We start from the raw sequence: 20,100 nt of genomic DNA on the forward strand, positions 1-20,100 counted from the left end.
CGTATAATCCACAATGTCCACCTCAACTTCCATCTCCATTCAGTCCATCTTCCACCCAGCCATTTGGTGCCATTTCAGTTCCTTCCAGCCTATTGTAAGACAGTTACCTGTCACCCACGGCCTTCCAGTTGTTCTCCGGCACTCGTCCCTCTGCTTTCAGGTGTCGGGTATTTCCTGTCTTCCACCTCCATCCACCATTCTATCCACCACACACCTATTAACCCTTTTATTGACTTCCAGGACAGTTTATCAAGCCCAACCCAGCCTGGACATGCTGACTGCCACAAGCACAAGCGTCTGCTAAAGCTGTTCTCTGATATAGCCCTGGAGCTCAAGTCTTGCTCAGTACCCAATAATAAGCAGTGTGAATTTCAAATGCTTATTTACCAATTTTTAGTCAATGATAAGAAATACATTACACTGCGCAGTGTATTTCAGGCGTCAATCTATAGAAAAAGTTATAATTTCGTTGTACAGCATGTCAAATTCTTAGTAATGTGCACCATGCATCGCTTAATTAATATAACCTTTATTAATGTAGCCTTATCAGGGCTTAACATGAAAGGAGAATAGGCTAAAGTAATTCAAATATGACGCCAGTTTCCTTACAGCGACTACGAAGACTTTACAAACCCTGAATTGGCAGCCTGGCCACAACATGTCCCTGCGACAAGACCTCGTCCCCTCTGACTGGAAAATGGATTGCGTAACACCGATTTTTAAGAATTATTGGTCCATTAGTCTGACTTCACTAGTAGGTAAGTTACTCGAGAGCAAATTAGACAAAATTGTGAGTTACCATGAAAGCCACTCATTTATTAAGGATTCTCAACATGGCTTCCGTAACAAGAGATCATGTTCGTTGAACCTATTTAACCTTTTATGACGACCTCTTTCTCAGCTTATAAAGTAACCAAGTCACTGGATATATTCTATCTTGATTTTCGGAAAGCATTTGATAAGTTCCACACCATAAATTACTTAATTTAAAAAGCAGCTAGGTATTGACGGTAAAGTATGCCAATGGACTGCATGTTGGTTGAACAACAGACAGCATAGAGTAACTATAGATTACTTTAACTCAGAGTGGATGCCCGTCACTAGTGGTGTCCTTCAGGGCTCGGTTCTTGGCCAGTTATATCAATGACGTTGACGTTAGACTCGGTAATCTTAGGAGTAAATTTGATGACACAAAGACTGGTAATTATGCCCTCACTGATGAAGACAAAGCCTCCAAGAAGGTTGCATAAAATGTCAGGTTCTCCATTTACTTAATGTAGATAAGTGTCAGGTTTTCCGATTGGTACAAAAAATAGTTTGATTATGAAAGCGTGGCGTTGAACTCAAAAGCGTTCAGTGTGCCGAGGGCCTGGGTGTCAAAATTGTCAAACCTCAAATTTTCAAAGCAATGCATTGATGCAACGAAGTGAATAAAATGCTTGGCTTCATGAAGATAAACTTTTCTTTGTTACAAATGAAGATGTAATACTTACAATAGCTTGGTCAGACCCCATTTATAATATGCGATACAGTGTTGGTCTCCCGACTAGGCAATGCACATTGCTAAATTAGGTGTGCGACAAAATGTGTGCTCCAAAATACTCACTGGCTTTACTAATGTGGACCAAAACCCAAATCTAAATTGTTTTTGATTGATGATACGTTCAGACGAGAAATAATGGCACACAACATTTGTTATAGTAAGTGTAAACAAGTTAGTTAAGGGCGAGAATGGAATAAACTACATCCTTCAGCGTCCAGTGCAGTAAGATTGATTCATTAAAAATCAGCTCGACCGCCAGTTCCTCCAACTTGATAAATAAAAACAAAAACGAAAAACGTGATAAGGACAAGATGGGTCGGTTTTTATTTTTTCCCCAGACCTGACGAACGCACCCTTCCCTCTCTGTCCAGCCCCTCCCATACTTAGGTAGGCTACTCGTTCCGTTGTGTATATAAGGAGAATTGTAAACCCTTGTAACTACTTATACTCTTCCTTTACACCACTGGAGATGGTGGCAGTGTCCACCGAAACTGTTTGGTAAAAAATATAACTATTGTCTGCCAGTGTGGGTTTTTATTCATACATGAAGAAATCACGTCAGTGTGATTAGCCGCTCTTTTTGTTCTGTGATTTCTTGATTCTGGGATTTTTGGTCAGGAGTATTAAGTTTTTTTTTTTTTTTTTTTTTTTTGGCCATGCGCGTAAACAGCTACTTTTCCATTTTGGTGCGTGAGAATGTATGGAGATTTTGCAAAAAAAAAATCCTAGCGTATTTTACTTCGATGATAAAAAATATCGCATAAGTGACGAGAGATGTTATTGATTTGTCCTCCTAGGGTAGGGTACGGGCTGGTGAGCCCGTCAGAGGATGTCGTCAGTTTACCAGGAGTTTATCGAGGAGGTGGGAATTTTGCCACCACCTCTGCCAGGGTGGAGTCTTGGGTGAGGCTCACTCGCTCTGCTGCTGTCTGGGGAAAATAATTTCATAATTTTTCGTGTTCTACTTTCATTGGTTCATTAATTCTTCATCATCACTTTCTTCGTCCATGCAGTCCTTCCATTCATCTTAGATTTCTTTGTCTTGTGTGTGTTTAAAATGTTTTGTGACGTGCGTGTTTTCTTCCTCCTTTCTTTTATCTTCTTTGTCATTGTATCTCCTTTTTTTTGATGGGGGGAGTATTTCGTTGGGGACTTATTTCTTTCTCTTTTTGTCTTCTTCCATTTCCTTGTTCTCATTCATTTGTATTTTATTTCATCTCTTATACGTCTTTTAGTGTATTTTTCTTGTTTTTCATCTTTATACTTACACATTTATTTCTATTTTCCTCCTTGTTTTCATCCCAATTGTCTATATCTTGAATATTTTCTTGCCTCGTTTTTTTCATTCACTAATATTGAGGAGTTTTTTTCTTTTTTTCTTTTTGTTTCCCTTCCATCTTCGTCGTCGTTCGCCTCCCATCTTCCTCCTCTCCTCGCTCCTGTGACTCCCTCTGGCTTGTCTGTCCTTCCTCTCCCATCCTCTCCTCGCTCCTGTGACTCTCTCTGGCTTGTCTGTCCTTTCTCTCCCATCCTCTCCTCGCTCCTGTGACTCCCTCTGGCTTGTGTGTCCTTCCTCTCCCATCCTCTCCTCGCTCCTGTGACTCCCTCTGGCTTGTGTGTTCTTCCTCTCCCATCCTCTCCTCGCTCCTGTGACTCCCTCTGGCTTGTGTGTTCTTCCTCTCCCATCCTCTCCTCGCTCCTGTGACTCCCTCTGGCTTGTGTGTTCTTCCTCCCATCCTCTCCTCGCTCCTGTGACTCCCTCTGGCTTGTGTGTCCTTCCTCTCCCATCCTCTCCTCGCTCCTGTGACTCCCTCTGGCTTGTGTGTCTTCCTCTCCCATCCTCTCCTCGCTCCTGTGACTCCCTCTGGCTTGTGTGTTCTTCCTCTCCCATCCTCTCCTCGCTCCTGTGACTCCCTCTGGCTTGTCTGTCCTTCCTCTCCCATCCTCTCCTCGCTCCTGTGACTCCCTCTTGCTGGTGTGTCCCTTCCTCTCCCATCCTCTCCTCGCTCCTGTGACTCCATGTGGCTTGTGTGTCCTTCCTCTGCCATCCTCTCCTCGCTCCTGTGACTCCCTCTGCCTTGTCTATCCTTCCTCTCCTTCCTCTCCCATCCTCTCCTCGCTCCTGTGACTCAGTCTGGCTTGTCTGTCCTTCCTCTCCCATCCTCTCCTCGCTCCTGTGACTCCCTCTGGCTTGTCTGTCCCTCGTGTCCTTCCTCTCCCATCCTCTCCTCGCTCCTGTGACTCCCTCTGGCTTGTCTGTCCTTCCTCTCCCATCCTCTCTCCTCGCTCCTGTGACTCCCTCTGGCTTGTCTGTCCTTCCTCTCCCATCCTCTCCTCGCTCCTGTGACTCCCTCTGGCTTGTCTGTTCTTCCTCTCCCATCCTCTCCTCGCTCCTGTGACTCCCTCTGGCTTGTCTGTCCTTCCTCTCCCATCCTCTCCTCGCTCCTGTGACTCCCTCTGGCTTGTGTGTCCTCCCTCTCTCATTCTCTCCTCGCTCCTGTGACTCCTCTGGCTTGTCTGTCCCTCGTGGCCTTCCTCTCCCATCCTCTCCTCGCTCCAGTGGCTCCCTCGTGATTGTCTGTCCATCGTGTCCTTCCTCTCCCATCCTCTCCTCGCTCCTGTGACTCCTCTGGCTTGTCTGTCCCTCTGTCCTTCCTCTCCCATCCTCTCTCCTCGCTCCTGTGACTCCCTCTGGCTTGTCTGTCCTTCCTCTTCCATCCTCTCCTCGCTCCTTTGACTCCCTCTGGTGTCCCTCTCCTCCTCTCCCATCCTCGCTCCCGTGACTCCCTCTGGCTTGTGTGTCCCTCGTGGCCTTCCTCTCCCATCCTCTCCTCGCTCCCGTGACTCCCTCTGGCTTGTGTGTCCCTCGTGGCCTTCCTCTCCCATCCTCTCCTCGCTCCTCCCTTCATCGCTGCCGTCTCCTCCATCTCTCACGCTGCTCGTCTTTCTTTCGTTTTTACTTACTGCATATTCCTGTCGGGCGCTTCATCTTCCATCTCCGTCTGCATCTTCTTCTTCTTCTTCTTCTCCTCTTCCCATCTCCGTTACCATCTCCCTCCTCTTCCTCCTCCTCTTTTCATCTGTTTCAATCTCCTTCTTCTTCTTCTCTTTCTTCCTCATCCCCTTATTTCCATCTCCGTTTCCATCTCAATCTTCCTCTCTTTCCTCTTCTTCCTCCTCCTCCTCTTCCTCCTCCCCAGCCGCTTGGATCTTTGTATTTTAAAAGCCTCAAAAATCATAACAAACCCACCGCAATAGCAGAAATACAGTATCCGAATCTCTTTTAATAGCCTTAGATTGTGTCATTAAGAGTAATTTGTTCTCTTAACGGTTTACTGTTTTGTACTGCTCTCATTACCCTTCTTGCCGCTCATTGCGTTTGTTTTATATTAATTTTATCAATATCCTTTTTTATATAACTTTCCCTTATTATTTTCCAGTGTCTTGGTTTTATATTAATTTCTCACTTCTTTTCCCTTTTCTGTTTTCTCTTATTTACTTTTCTCCTCTGTTATATTCATTCTTATAATTTTCCCTTTTCCCCCTCCTTTTTCCCTCAAAGAATTTTTTCCCGTTTTTTATTTAAAAACTCCACAGTCCGAAAGTGTGTGTGTGTGTGTGTGTGTGTGTGTGTGTGTGTGTGTGTGTGTGTGTGTGTGTGTGTGTGTGTGTGTGTGTGTTTTGAATATAATTTATGAACGGAAAAGGTATGAATTAAAATAAGAATTACAGTTATAGCCTATACTGAAAAAATAAACATGAACGTAACATAAAAAAAGAAAAAGTAATCGGTACATTCTCTCTCTCTCTCTCTCTCTCTCTCTCTCTCTCTCTCTCTCTCTCTCTCTCTCTCTCTCTCTCTCTCTCTCTCTCTCTCTCTCTCTCTCCGAACACAATTTTTTTTTTCTATCATTTGACATTCAGGCATCTATCTCAACCCACCATGGACGAAGGAGAGTGGGAGGGAGGAAGAGGAGATGAGAGACTGAGGAGTAAGAGGAAAGGAGGATGAAACGATATAAAATTAGGAAGGAAAGGATAGGTGTCAGGGAGATGGGGAAGAAGAGGAAAGAGGGAGAAGGAGAAGGAAAGGGAAATGAAGGAGGAGACTGGAAAGATGGAAGCAAGGAAGGAAAATAGTGAGGGAGAGTAGAACAAGGGAACCAGAGAGATGGTGGAGGAGAAAGAAGGAGGGAGGGAGGAGGAGGTCTGCGTAGGGTGGAAAAGATTATATGAAGATACACTCAAATAAACTAACAAATATGGCAACGAATGAAAGAATAAGAGGGAAATAAGAATAGAGAGAGGAGTGTGAGTGTGAGTGTGAGTGTGGTGTGTGTGTGTGTGTGTGTGTTTGCTGTTCAAAATCTAACTCTTCCGTGACTTCTGGCATCTAGCCAAAACATCTCCTCCAACTTCACTTCTTCATCTTTCCTCCACTCCTCAGTCCTGGCAACACTGCTGTCTCATCTATCTCTAAGGCTGAACTCTTCTCTCAAACTTTTTCTAAAACTCCACTCTGGACGATTCTGGGCATATTCCTCCTACTCATCCCCTCTGACTCCTTTATGCCTGTTATAAAGATTCTTCAAAATGATGTTTCTATGCCTCTCTGGCCCTCAATCCTCAGAAGGCTTATGGACCTGATGGAGTGCCTCCTATTGTCCTTAAAACTGTGCCTCCGTGCTGTCACCCTGCCTGGTCAAACTCTTTCGCCTCTGCCTGTCAACATCTACCTTTCCTTCTTGCTGAAGTATGCCTTCATACAGCCTGTACCCTAAGAAGGGTGACCGCCCAATCCTCAAACTACCGTCCTATTGCTTTACTTTCTTGTCTATCTAAAGCTTTTGAATCAATCCTTAACAGGAAGATTCAAAAGCACCTTTCCACTTCTGACCTTCTATCTGATCACCAGTATGGGTTCCGCAAGGGCGTTCTACTGGTGATCTCCTATCTTAACTGACTCTTGGTCATCCTCTCTTAGCCGTTTCGGTGAAACTTTTGCTATTGCGCTGGACATATCAAAAGCTTTTGATAGGGTCTGGCACAAAATTTTGCTTTCCAAACTCGCCTCCTACTGTTTATATCCGTCTCTCTGTACCTCGATCTCCAGTTTCCTTTCTGACCGTTCTATTACTGCCGTGGTCGACGGTCCCTGATCGTCCCTAAATCTATTAACAGTGGTGTCCCACAGGGTTCTGTCCTATCTCCCACTCTTTTCTGTTGTTCATTGATGATCTTCTTTCCAAAACGAACTGTCCTATCCATTCCTACGCCGATGATTCCACTCTGCATTATTCAACTTCTTTAATAGAAGACCCACCCTTCAGAACTTAACGACTCAAGGCTGAGGCTGCAGAACGCTTAGCCTCAGACCTTACTATTATTTCCGATTGGGGCAAGAAGAACCTGGTGTCCTTCAACGCCTCAAAACACAGTTTCTCCACCTATCCACTCGACACAATCTTCCAAACAACTATCCCTGTTCTTTGACAACACCCAGCTATCACCTTCCTCAACACTAAACATCCTCGGTGTATCCTTAACTCAAAATCTCAACTGGAAACCTCATATCTCATATCTTACTAAATCAGCTTCCTCGAGGCTGGGCGTTCTGTACTGTCTCCGCCAGTTATTCTCCCCTGCACAGTTGCTGTCCATATACAGGGGCCTTGTCCGCCCTCGTATGGAGTATGCATCTCATGTATGGAGGGGGCTCCGCTCACATAGCCCTTTTGGACAGTCAAAGGCTCTTCATCTCATCAACTCCCCTCCTCCTACTGATAGTCTTCTACCTCTTAGATTCCGTGGCAATGTTGCCTCTCAATCTTTTATCAATATTTTCATGCCGACTGCTCTTCTGAACTTGCTAACTGCATGCCTCCCCCCCTCCCGCGGCCCCGCTGCACTCGACTTTCTACTCATGCTCATCCCTATACTGTCCAAAACCCTTATGCAAGAGTTAACCAGCATCTTCACTCTTTCATCCCTCACGCTGGTAAACTCTGGAACAATCTTCCTTCATCTGTATTTCCTCCTGCCTATGACTTGAACTCTTTCAAGAGGAGGATATCAGGACACCTCTCCTCCCGAAACTGACCTATCTTTCGGCCACCTCTTTGGGTTCTTTTTAGGAGCAGCGAGTAGCGGGCTTTTTTCTTGTTAATGTTTACTTTTTTGTGCCCTTGAGCTGTCTCCTTTGCTGTAAAAAAAAAAAAACAGTTCAGTGCCGATAATAGAAACATGATTAGCTACTGGACGAGTTTGAGTTCTTATGCAATTTCACTCCAAAACAACTGCGTGAAATCAATAGTGACCTCAGACACATTCCAGTTACAGGCGACGTGGCTTGCTTACTTATAAATTGGTGTTCGTTTGCCTGACCTCCCATCACCGCGAGGCTGTCACTGATTAGCTAGGCGGGAAAACAAAACCAGCGTGCTAGCATTTCTTCTTCGTCCTCGTTTCTTTATCGCCGCCTCCTCCTCCTCCTCCTCCACCTAATTTCATTACCTCCTCCTGTTCCTCTTTTACAATGCTGTAACACTATCTCCCACCTCCTCTTATCCACCAGAAGATGCAGCTGTAGCCGGACTGTTGCCTGCACCCCGAGAGCCCTGACACACTCCATGTCCACCTCTGCGGGGGTCGTTTATAGCCCATACAAGCACAGCGCGGGAAAACAATTGGTCCGTTCGCAGCCTGGCGTCTTAATCCCTATCACCACTACAGTTTTGATTTCCCCTTCACTTCCCTGGCCAGAGGAGCGACTTAGCGCTTGTCAACGCTAATTTGCAAAGAGAATTTGACGTCTGAGAATGGTGAGGAGAGTTATTAAATTATTAGGAAGGAGGAACAGGAGGAGGAGGAAGGGAAGGTAATGAAACTAGGAGGAAGAGGAAGGAGTAGTTAAATGATGGTTAGGTATGGATAGTTATGTAGTTGGAGGAGCAGCAAGTGTTAAGGAGGAGAGTGGGAGGGAACTAAGGAACGAGGAGGAGGAGGAGGAGGTAATTAGGAAACAAGGTCGAAGGAGAAGGAAGACGTGAAGTGATAGTTACGTAGTTGGAGAAGGCGAGGGAAAAGGGGTTATTAGTATATTATAGAGAGGGAGTGGGAGGAGAGGGAGCGGGAGGAGGAAGTAGTGATAGTTATGAAGTTGAAGAGAAAAAAGAAAGGAGAAGGAGTAAGGGGGAATAACCGATCCTAAAGGAAGGGGGAGGGGAGGGGGAGCGCAAGAGGGAGGAGAGGAGGAGAACAGTTGTCAGTCAAGGAGGGAACCCGGCGTGTGAAGGCTGTGGGGACGGAGTGGAGGCAGCGGAGACACTTGTCGTTCAGGTGACGGTGAGTGTCGTGCACTGTGGTGAAGTTAAGGCTGTGAGTCTGTGTTGAGGCTCGGGAGCGATGTTTTCAGGGTCAGGATATGTTTTAATGCCAGTATCTGTGTGCATTGTTTACTTGTACCTAACCAGCCTAACTCACTCCAGCCATTCCTGGGGTCCACGTCCACCCAACAGTTTCCTCTTCTGTACCTCCATTATAATAATAACAATAATCCGCCCAATGTTCATCCACCCAATCAGCTGCCATGTCGTTGATTACCTGCGTATTGTTTTTTTTATCACCAGTCCAAATCATTCCACCTATTTTGAAGAGGTTTATTACCACATCCACCCACTAGCATCCCCTGATGTCCCTCCACTAGTGCCCCCACTTGTGCAATGCTATTCCTTTCCTGCTCTGTATAATCCACCAAGCCCTCACCTTAAAATTCCACCTCCACACTCTTAAAGAAGACTCGCAGTGTAGTAGTTTAGTCTGTCTATTTAGTATTTGATTTTGAACAATAACTGAAAAGTCAGAATGATTAAATCACTGATTCTGATGACTGATACCGATTGACTGATTGAGTCCGACTCACCGTAAAAAAAAAAAAAAACATGCCGCTCTGCAAATGTCGTCTTCGATAGTTTTCAAGTACCGCAAAAAAGTACCGCAGGATTTTTTAGTGCGGTCCGCGGTAGTGCGGTATTTTCAGAAATTTTGCGGTAGTGCGGTACTTTTTTTGTGATGTGGTACTACCGCACTAAGTACCGCACTTGCCCACCTCTTCTGCCTTCACACCCCACGCCCCTGGAGGCCCTATCACATGGATGAAAGAGTGCCTTTGGGGATGACTCACAGAACTTTGCCGATTCATTCCTCTTCCTGTTTTCTCCCTGCTTTTTTCTAGCTATTTCTTGGTTGAAGTTCTGTTTCTTATTTGACCGTTCACTTTGTACTTCCAGGTTACGGAAACGAGGACTTGCGCACTCCCTCCCCTTTAATTGCCATCATCAGGCTCCGAGTCGCCCTCCGTGAACGACTCGCTGATGGGGACAGAGCTGGGCGGAAACACAGCCGGCATCGGTGAGTGTGGAGAATTTTACCCAGCACTAATTCTTACCTTTCTTATCCTTCTTCATTGTCTCATTAGAAATATTAAAACTATTCAGTATTTTCCTCTCCTCCACCTAGTGTTATTTTACCGAGCACTTCTTGTCTTTACTTTCATCCTTCTTCTCCTTCTGCCTGGAAATGTCAACACCTCTGTCAAGTCCTAGTTTCCTTATTCCTTCTGTGAACTTATCTTTGAGTCTCCTGTTGAATATTTTACTGAGCACTTCTTGTCCTTTTATATCTTGTCTCAGAAATACTAGCACACTACAGCACCTTCCACTCCTCCTACAAGTATTCTTTTCCTTACTCTTTCTGTCTTTCACTCCATCAGATGCCCTGGAGGGAGGACTGTCATCGGAGCAGGGTTCGGTGATGTGTGGTGGTGGCACGGTGCGGCGGTGGTGCTGTGGTGGCGAGTGCTGGGCCTCCTCAGGGGCCCCAGCGACGTGGCCTCCCCCCAGAACCTCGCCCAGATCTTGAAGCATTTTTCAGAGCTCATGGAGACACCGGTGAAGGTGGGACAGAGTGGTGGCAATAGTGTGTCTTGGGGTCATGTTCTTAAACCTTTCAGATTTAACAAGGCTTTCATAGGACTTGTACGTAGGCATTTTCGAGGGCAGTTTTATGACCCTGGTATTGTTGAGCCTTTCTATAAAATGAACCTCAATAACACTCATTAGATTCCGACCAATCTCTTTTACTGGCCTTTAGAAATCGGTGACATGAGAGGCGGAAACGTCTGAAAATACTGGCATACATTATTTTAGTCAAGCTAACTAACTCAATGACTAACTAGGATTCATCAAGTAGTAGTTTTCTTTTTCTGTGTTGTTGACCTCCAGTTCCTCCCCAACAGCTGCGCAACAATTACCTGAGCATCTCCCTGGACACTCAAAGCAGCCCGGAGCCGCCAGAGCTCATCCTGCCCCACACACATGGTGGTCTCTCAACTATCTGGTCTTTTACACACACGCCTGTCTCCCTTCTTTATGTCTTGTCGTACCTTCAAGTCTCTTTCCTTCCTATAGATCCTTACACAAGATGAACATTTAATTTTTTGCAACAGTCCACCACACAAGTTTATCTCCCTTCTTTATGCTGCAACATTTGCTAGCTCTACTGTGAACAAAACAGGCATTCCTTACATAATGTATCCCCCGCAAATCAACCGTCTCTCTGTTTCTAACCTTAACACCGTTCCCCTTGTTGTGCACATAATTTTATTCATCCCCCGCAATGCTATCACACATAAGCATTAACACGTCTGCTCCAGGCCCTGACGGTGCCCCCTGCCTGCCGCCGGGGCAAGACCACGACACCCCGCTGCCCCGAGACATGCCCACCCACCTCTACCGAGCAGGGTTGCCAGAGTTGGCCTTAAAAGGCCAATTTGGCTTTTTTAGAGGTACAATGACCTTCAAAAATTTAGGTCCAGAGGCCAACCTTATTTTGGCCTTTTTTTGGCCTTTTTCTAATGTTCAGCATATATCCTGCTGTTATTTAAAATATTATTAATGGCTCCCAAAGAAATAAAGATAATATAATGTTAGCGCAAAAGAACATGTGTTTAAGAGCATCTAATGCACTTAATAATATGGACATCATTCGTTACGTGTTTGGTACCGGTCCTGGCGCACCCTTCCCTCTCCCTGCTCCCCTCAGGTTGTAAAGTTAAAAGTCCGTCGCGGCTGACACGCGTCCTACGTATTGGGAAAGTTGAGCCTGGTTTCTAAAGGCGCTGAAAATTACACGAGCAGCTAATTTGTCATTCATCTAAACTGACAACATGGGTAAATGGAAAACTTCGTATAGTGATGGGAGAGCCTACCGAGAGGAGTGGGAGAAATTAAGACCATGGGTGGCTGAGTAACAGGTGGTTCTTGTTACTGTACACTTTGTAATTGTACAATTAGTACACTGAAAAAGTCCATGATAAGTATTTATTATGCGATCAAATATATTGTTTATATGGTGTAGTAAGGTTGGCCTTTTTCTGGCCGTTTCGAACAAAACTCTGGCCTCGTAATGACCGGGACATCTGGCAACCCTGCTACCGAGTCCTGCACCAGGGCCGTGTCAGGCAGCACCAGGTGAGGGGCTGAATCACCTTCCTGCAGAGAGTAACCCAGTTGACTCGTGTTGTGCCTAATGATTGAAGGTGTAGTTGCAACTGTTTAGTGCCTGTTTTTAGTGACGTGTTGAAAAGTGTTGCAAATTCTTTTTCCCCAATTGTATGTCATTGCTGGAGTGTTAGTTTTCTCTGGGGCACATCAATTACTTTGGCTAGATATGGTCTTAAGGACTATTTGAAGTGAGAAAGGTGAGGAGAATGTTAGCGGTGGTAATAGATTTTGCAGCTGTCCCCTTCACCATCTTTACTGTGCCACATGGGCTGAGGGGAGGGTTGGAATTGTTGTCGTTGATGATGACAATGATGTTTCCCGCAGAAGGTGATCAACGCGCTGGTGGCCGAGTGTGGGTCTGCAACTGGCTTCTTCTCGCTGGGTCTGCCGGGGTCTTCAGTACCCACCCATGACTCCATCTTGGCCACCAACACCGTCACCACCTCCACCGATGCCAAAGTTGTGAGTCTTCAGCTTCACCTACTTGTGCGGAACAGACTCACAAATAAACACAAAGAAAGAACAAACAACAGCAGACCTGCTGGTCCTTACGAGGCTGTTTGTGACAAGCTACACTAACTATCTAATCAAAGGTGGAAGATGAAGGGCAGCAAAGGCGAAGGATCCTCCCCACCCCCCCATCCCTCCAGCCAAAGCTGGCAGGAAAGGAAAAAGAACCATGCAGCATGGAAAAACTGCATGGAATTTATGTAGGAAAGAGGAAAGAACAACCATTACTGCTACCACTAACCGGGCGATAAAAGCGGACAAGGACACCAGTATTCGAAAGAACTTAACGTTATTACGACAATGAGTAATATCTTAGTAGCTGGTTGGATTCAAAATACTTGTCTAATCTATTCTTGAAGGCCGTAACTGTTGTACTATCAACGACATCACAGGGTAGAGAGATCCAAACATTAACAACTCGATTGAAGAAGAAGTGTTTAGCTTCGTACGACGAGAATCTTTAACCACTTCTCTTCAAATTGTGATTTCTTCTTGTTCTATTTGAGTAAAGTAATCTTCAGCATTAATATCACTGAATCCTTTAAACATTGTAAACACTTCTATTAGATCGCCACACATTCTTCGTTTTGATAGACTGAATAAATTTACTGCTTTAAGCCTTTGTTCATATGATAAATTTCTCAACCTAGGAATCATCTTTGTTACTCTTCGTTGAACCCGTTCCAATTTTTCTATGTCTTTTCTGTAATAGGGAGACCAAAACTGTACACAGTACTCTAGACGGGGTCGAACCAACGAATTATACAGTTTTAATATTACTTTTTCCGATTTATTATGAAAGACTCGTCCGATGAAGCCAACCAATTTGTTTGCAGTTTTAACTACCTCTGAACAATGCTGACCGGGCTTTAAATCGCTTGATACAGTAATTCCAAGATTCTTTTCTTTACTTACTGCAGAAAGTTGTTGGCCATTCATTACGTACCGAACGCGATTGTTATTTTTTCCGATGTGCAACACTTTACATTTGTCAACGTTAAATTTCATTTGCCATTGATTGGCCCAACGTGCAAGTCGATCTAGATCTGATTGTAAAGCTTCTTCGTCGAGTGTTGCAGTTACTTTACTAGCAATTTTTGTGTCATCAGCAAATTTTGATACTTTGCAAGTGAGCCCATCATCGATATCATTAACATATATTAAGAAGAGCATGGGGCCAAGCACTGATCCTTGAGGTACGCCGCTTCTGACGTCGAGCCAGTTAGATGTAACACCGTTTAGAACTACTCTTTGTTTCCGCTCAGAGAGCCAGTCCGCAAGCCAATTGTGAATGTTACCCGAGATACCGTGCGCCAGTAGTTTACTGAGCAATCGTTGGTGGGGGACCTTATCAAATGCCTTTTGAAAATCCAGATATATGATATCTACTGATCTGCTTTCATCAAACACCTCAAAAATGTAATTAAAAAAATCAAGTAAGTTAGTCAAACACGAACGTTTACTACAGAAGCCATGTTGCGAATTATTTATTATATTATTTTCTTCGAAGAATTTCACCTTATTGTCGCGAATGATAGTCTCCATTAACTTACAAACAATCGATGTCAGGCTAATTGGTCGATAGTTTCCTGGATGAGACTTGTCCCCCTTTTTGAAAATTGGTGTGACATTTGCAAGTTTCCAATCCGACGGAACTTTTCCAGCTGTTAAAGATTTATTGAATACGATGGAGAGCGGTTTACAAATTTGATGTTTGATTTCTTTTAAGACCCTAGGGGTAATTTTGTCTGGACCAGGAGTTTTGCTTACTTTAATCTTTTCAATTGTGCGTAAAATGTCACTTTCTACGATGAGCACGCCACTTAACATCTTTTCGGTCCTTCTAACCTCCGGCGGTTGAGGTGATAAACAATCTTCGTCGATAAATACGAATGCGAAAAAGTTATTTAGGATTGTAGCCATTTCATTTTCATCGTTCGTGTGGTTACCATTTTCATTAGCAAGCGGTCCGATACCACAAGTGAGTGACTTTTTATTATTTACATAGCTAAAAATTCTTTAGGATTAGATTTACTTGTTTCCGCTATATATTCTTCAAGATTTTTCTTGCTTCGTTTTATTAATTTCTTGGTTTCGCGGCGAATTCTGTCCAACTCTAGTTTGTCAGCCTCACTCTGAGTTGATATGTATCTACTGTATACGCATTTTTTAAGAGGTAGGCTATTTTGAATCTCGTTATTCCACCATTTGGGTTTCTTCTTAAAAGCTGAACGTCTGTTACGATAGGGTACGCATATGCTTATAGCATTGTTCAATATTGTGGTGAAGGCCCCCAAAGATTTATCAATATCTGGTTCCGCCGAGATTTCAGTCCAGTCAGAAGTATTTAGAATTGATCGGAGTCTTACGAAGTTCGCTCTCTGATAATCAGGCACCTTTTCTTTACTAGGAGTTACTTTACTTTCTTTCATATTGATGCTGAATGTGATTGTTCGGTGATCGCTAGAACTTAAAATTAGACCAACATTTACTTCGTTAACTAGATCAGCTGTCGTTGAAAAGATAAGGTCAAGTATATTATTTTCCCGAGTCGGTTCTTGAACGTGTTGATGTAAATCACTTTCTAGTAAATTTGTGTACATGTCGAGCCCTGTATGACAGTTCAACGGTTCACCTCATCTTTTCACTGGCAAGTTAAAGTCCCCAACAATTACTGCCTCGCAACTGCTACTTGTTTCTAATAATAATTCACTTAATGCGTGGTTGATATCAAGAGTCTGCCTTGGCGGTCTGTAGATAAGTCCAATTACTATTTTATGAGATTTATTTTTAATTTCAATGAAGACCGTGTCTACATTGGTTATAATATCTGTTTCCACGGATACTGGATGGAGAGAGTTGTGGATATAAAAGATAACGCCTCCACCCTGTCTGTTCTCTCTTTCATGACTAAAGATGGTATAACCCGGTAATCTAAATTCCGCAATGAAATCTGTATTTGAAGTGTCTATCCAAGATTCTGTGACTCCGATGATGTGATAATGATTTGTAGCTGCGAGGACTTCTAAGTCTTCAAATTTGTTACGTAGGCTACGAGCGTTTACATAGCAAGCTTTAATGTGATTCGAGTCGGGAGTTTTGCGGGTTGAGTGCTCCCTTACGGTGGAGCTGCTGGTGTTCTCGCCTCCGCGTTTTTTGGCTTTCGAAGAGCCACTTGGTCACAGAGCAGCCTCCCGAAACGGGCTGCTCCAATAGGATTTAAGTGGATGCCATCAGGAAGGAACAAGTCTGAATCGTAGTAAAAATTGTTTCACAAATTAGCGAACTGGACGTTTTCTTGTGAGCAAAGGGACTGAAGTCTGTTGTTTGTGCTGAAGGACTTACTGTAAAAGCTAGATTCGGCACCGACCCTCGGGAGGATTCCTGAGATTATGATGTTACTGGCATCCGTTTTACGTTTATACTGCTTGATCATGCGGCGGTATTTCTCAAGCAGTTCCTCAGAATGGGTTGTCTTTACGTCATTTGTCCCCGCGTGAATGACAAAGAGGGTGTTTCGGTCTGCATTTCTCAAGACATCATCGCACGCTGCGGTGATGTCGTCCAGTCTGGCACCTGGATAGCAGTAACGTTTTCTGGGGCCGTTTGATGAAAGACCACAGAACTCAACCAGCTGGCCACGTGCAACCAGCTGGCCACGTGCCATGGAGTCCCCAACTAGGCGAGTCTCGAGCTCATCCTCCATGGTGTCTGCCAGCACCTAGAACCTATTGAAGGTAGTGGGGGTCAGTAAATCCTTGGTTGCCTACTTCGGTTTGGCTCCATTCCTTACAGGTTGGAACCCGACATCCTGTGAAGCAGGAAGAGAAGCGTTAAGTGGGGCAGGCTGGAAGTTGTCCTGTGGGGCAGGCTGGAAGTTGTCCTGTGGGGCAGGCTGGGAGTTAGTCTGTGAAGCAGGCTGGGGGTTAGCCTGTGAGGCAGGCTGGGGGTCAGCCTGTGAAGCAGGCTGGGGGTCAGCCTGTGAGGCAGGCTGGGGGTCAGCCTGTGAGGCAGGCTGGCGGTTGTCCTGTGAGGCAGGCTGGGGGTTAGCCCGTGAGGCAGGCTGGGGGTTAGCCCGTGAGGCAGGCTGGGGGTTAGCCCGTGAGGCAGCCTGGAGGTTAGCCTGTGAGGTAGGCTGGGGGGTAGCCTGTGAGGCAGGCTGGGGGTTAGCCTGTGAGGCAGGCTGGGGGTTAGCCTGTGAGGCAGGCTGGGAGTCAACCTGTGAGGCAGGTAACACGTCCTCCCGTGAAGCAGGAGGGTCGTCTGGAGAGGGCACAGTCTCGGTGGAGGGCCTCTCCACCATCGATGGTGGAGTCACTGCCACATTACTTAAAACAAATTCCTGAAGGGCTACGAATTTCTTCAAGATCATTATGCTTGACTTTCCATTCAGTCACAGCCTTCTGAAGATGTAGTCTTTGAACGCAGAGGCGGTAAGTTTTACTCAGCTGGAAGAACTGAGCTGCAAATCGTCCGGGACAAACGTCACTCTTAAGGTTCGAAGGCATTGTTAGAAATTTAAGCGAGTTTGGGCAAATATTAAAGGCGCTTTCGAAAAAACTTAAATTGTGACCAAAAATTGAATTGTATAAAAATTGTGTATGGAAATTATATACTGCTGTGTTAGATGCCTCCAACACTGGGAGTTCGCTCCCACAGGGTCTTGAAAACGCCTCAAAGAGAAATCGCTTGTCCTGAGCCTCGGTCACGAGAGAGACTTTCACAACCCGGCGCTTTTCAGCTTTCAAGCTTTCACTCTGCCTTCTCACTTTTATCACGCACCTTCCTTCACAACTCCACCAACACCAAAGTTATCAGTGGCACCCCATTCTTACCCCTCTTTTTGACACGTTTTTGTTTTTTTTTGTTTTTCCTTGAGCTGCCTCCCTTCCTTGATGTACTAAAGAAGAAATCGTATTCTCTATTAACTTGTGCCAGAAAGAGACTAAAAGCACTCCACCTCTTAACTCTTATAATGGTTATTATTGACCCACTTTACTTACTGCTTACCTCCACAGCCTCTTAACTTTTACCTCCCTTCCTGCCATCAGCAGAGCAGTCCCTCAGTATTTACTGCCAGACCCACCTGTGCTGTTGAGGCTAGCAGCACCCCCCCTCATAACGCCCACCATCTTCCTTCCTTCCCTTCTCAGCAACCACACCCTTTAGTACTGTTGAGGCTAGCAGCACACCTCATAAGAACATAAGAACATGGGGAAACTGCAAGAGGACGAGTGGCCTACACAGGGCAGCTCCAGAATCCCCCCCACTACTCACGATGGGTGAGTTGTAGTTTCAGGGGTTACAGGTAGAGGCTTGATCCTCGTTTACCTTCGGTACGGGCGTACGCTCCAGTACTCTGTCTTCTTACTGCACCCACACTGCACTGCCACCTGTCATCCTCGTCCATGCAGCTATCCAGTCTACTCTTAAAACAAGCTATCGTCCCTGCACTAACTATGTGATTGCTGAGTCTATTCCATTCCCCCACCACCCTATTACTAAACCAATACTTGCCTATTTCTTTCCTGAATTTATACTTTTCTGATTTAAATCCATTACTGCGTGTTCTATCCTGCTGGCTAATTCTCAGTGCTTTACTTATATCGCCTTTGTTGTAACCCTTGACCCATTTGAATACTTCTATCAGATCTCCCTGCACTCTTCGTCTTTCTAGTGAATGTAAGTTGAGATGTTTCAGCCTATCTTGATATGGGAGGCTCCTCAGCCCCTGAATCATCTTGGTCATCGTCCTCTGAACTGATTCTAGCAAGTTGATGTCCATTCTGTAGTGTGGGCACCAAAACTGGACAGCATAATCTAAGTGTGGCCTAACTAACGCTAAATAGAGTCTGACCTCTGCACTCCTGTTGGTTACTGTCCTGTTAATAAATTCATCTGACATTTTTCTGACCAAACAAGCTGACAGTTTGTTGAGATCATCCTGCAGTGCTCTAGCATCCTCCCCTGTCCTAATAGTGCGTCCTATTTTGGTGTCATCTGCAAATTTACCTATATCACTAGTTTCCCATTGTCTATGTCATTGATGTAGATAATGAATAAAAGCGGGCCTAAAACTGAACCTTAAGGATCCCCACTGGTAACATTACCCCATTCGGATTTTTTTACCGTTAATGGTAACCCGTTGTTTCCTGTCGCTAATCCACGCCTTAATCCAATCAAATACCTTCCCTCTTATTTCATGAGCCCTGACTATTTAACAGTCTCTGGTGAGGTACCTTATCGAAGGCCTTACTAAAATCAAGATAAACTACATCGTACCTCTCATCATTGACAGCTGCCTCATATACTCTATTGTAAAAGGATAAAAGACTAGTGAGGCACGACTTTCCTTTCACAAACCCATGCTGTGAGTCGTGAATTAAATTATGTCTGTCAATATGGTCCCTAATACTATCAGCTATTCTTGACTCAAGCATTTTACCTATAACTGCATGGCGTCAAACTAATCGGCCTATAGTTTTCCATAGAAAATTTGTCTCCCTTCTTAAATATTGGAATAACGTGTGCCTGCCTCCATGAAACAGGCACCACCCCTGTGTCTATGACTTCCTAAATACTTCAGTTAACTGCCCACTGATTTCAGTTTTACATTCCTTTATTACCCTGGGGAAAAGTTCATCTGGCCCTGGACCAAGTTAACTTGGTTTATGCCAGCAGCACTCCCCCCTCATAACACCTCCCAGCACCTTCTTTCCTTCCCTTCTCAGCAGCCACACTCTTAAGTGCTGTTGATGCCAGCAGCACTCCCCCTCATAACACCTCCCATCACCTTCCTTCTTCCCCTTCTCAGCAGCCACACCCATTAGTGCTGTTGATGCCAGCAGCACTCCCCCTCATAACACCTCCCAGCACTTTCCTTCTTCCCCTTCTCAGCAGCCACACCCATTAGTGCTGTTGATGCCAGCAGCACTCCCCCTTATAACACCTCCCATCACCTTCCTTCTTCCCCTTCTCAGCAGCCACACCCATTAGTGCTGTTGATGCCAGCAGCACTCCCACTCATAACACCTCCCATCACCTTCCTTCTTCCCCTTCTCAGCAGCCACACCCATTAGTGCCGTTGATGCCAGCAGCACTCCCCCTTATAACACCTCCCATCACCTTCCTTCCTCCCCTTCTCAGCAATCACCTAAGATGGAAGTCCTGGGTCTCTGCCTGGGTCCCTGCTGCCGCTGTGGTCACTGTCCCTGCCCCTGCCCGTGCTGCAGCCCTCAGCCTGTGACCTCACCCTCATGAACTGCTCCGACGTGAAGGTGAGGAGAGCAGAGGTGTTAGTGTTTGTTTCTGTCCCTTTCTTTTTATCCTCTTCACTTGAGAGTGTCTCTGGAATGCGAGACGGTTCGCCGGCGTGCCACTTGGCCGACGGGCTCGGGACGGTTCGCCGAAAATTCGGCGAACCGTCCCACGGTCAAAGATTATATGGGCCATTCCTACAGCCTGAGAACTAGGAAAAAAAGTGTG

General features: G+C 45.2%; 2 protein-coding genes across 2 annotated transcripts in view; both read left to right on the forward strand.

Annotated features, from left to right (window-relative positions):
* The first annotated feature begins 357 nt into the window (after window positions 1-357).
* The window catches only part of LOC126996865 (uncharacterized), a 30,779-nt gene continuing 11,036 nt past the window's right edge, over window positions 358-20,100 (forward strand). Inside the window, exons 1-5 of the mRNA XM_050857776.1 lie at window positions 358-758; window positions 9,832-9,952; window positions 10,314-10,497; window positions 12,430-12,567; window positions 19,762-19,892. Coding sequence (XP_050713733.1) covers window positions 659-758; window positions 9,832-9,952; window positions 10,314-10,497; window positions 12,430-12,567; window positions 19,762-19,875 — 657 coding nt within the window. The 5' untranslated portion in view covers window positions 358-658 and the 3' untranslated portion in view covers window positions 19,876-19,892. The remainder of the gene's footprint in view (window positions 759-9,831; window positions 9,953-10,313; window positions 10,498-12,429; window positions 12,568-19,761; window positions 19,893-20,100) is intronic.
* Window positions 8,824-20,100, forward strand: part of LOC126996859 (zinc finger protein 391-like) — a 96,229-nt gene continuing 84,952 nt past the window's right edge. Inside the window, exon 1 of the mRNA XM_050857770.1 lies at window positions 8,824-8,887. The gene's annotated coding sequence lies outside the window, so the exon portion shown is untranslated. The remainder of the gene's footprint in view (window positions 8,888-20,100) is intronic.

The sequence above is a fragment of the Eriocheir sinensis genome, chromosome 1 (genome assembly GCF_024679095.1).
Source record: "Eriocheir sinensis breed Jianghai 21 chromosome 1, ASM2467909v1, whole genome shotgun sequence".
NCBI lineage: Eukaryota > Metazoa > Arthropoda > Malacostraca > Decapoda > Varunidae > Eriocheir > Eriocheir sinensis.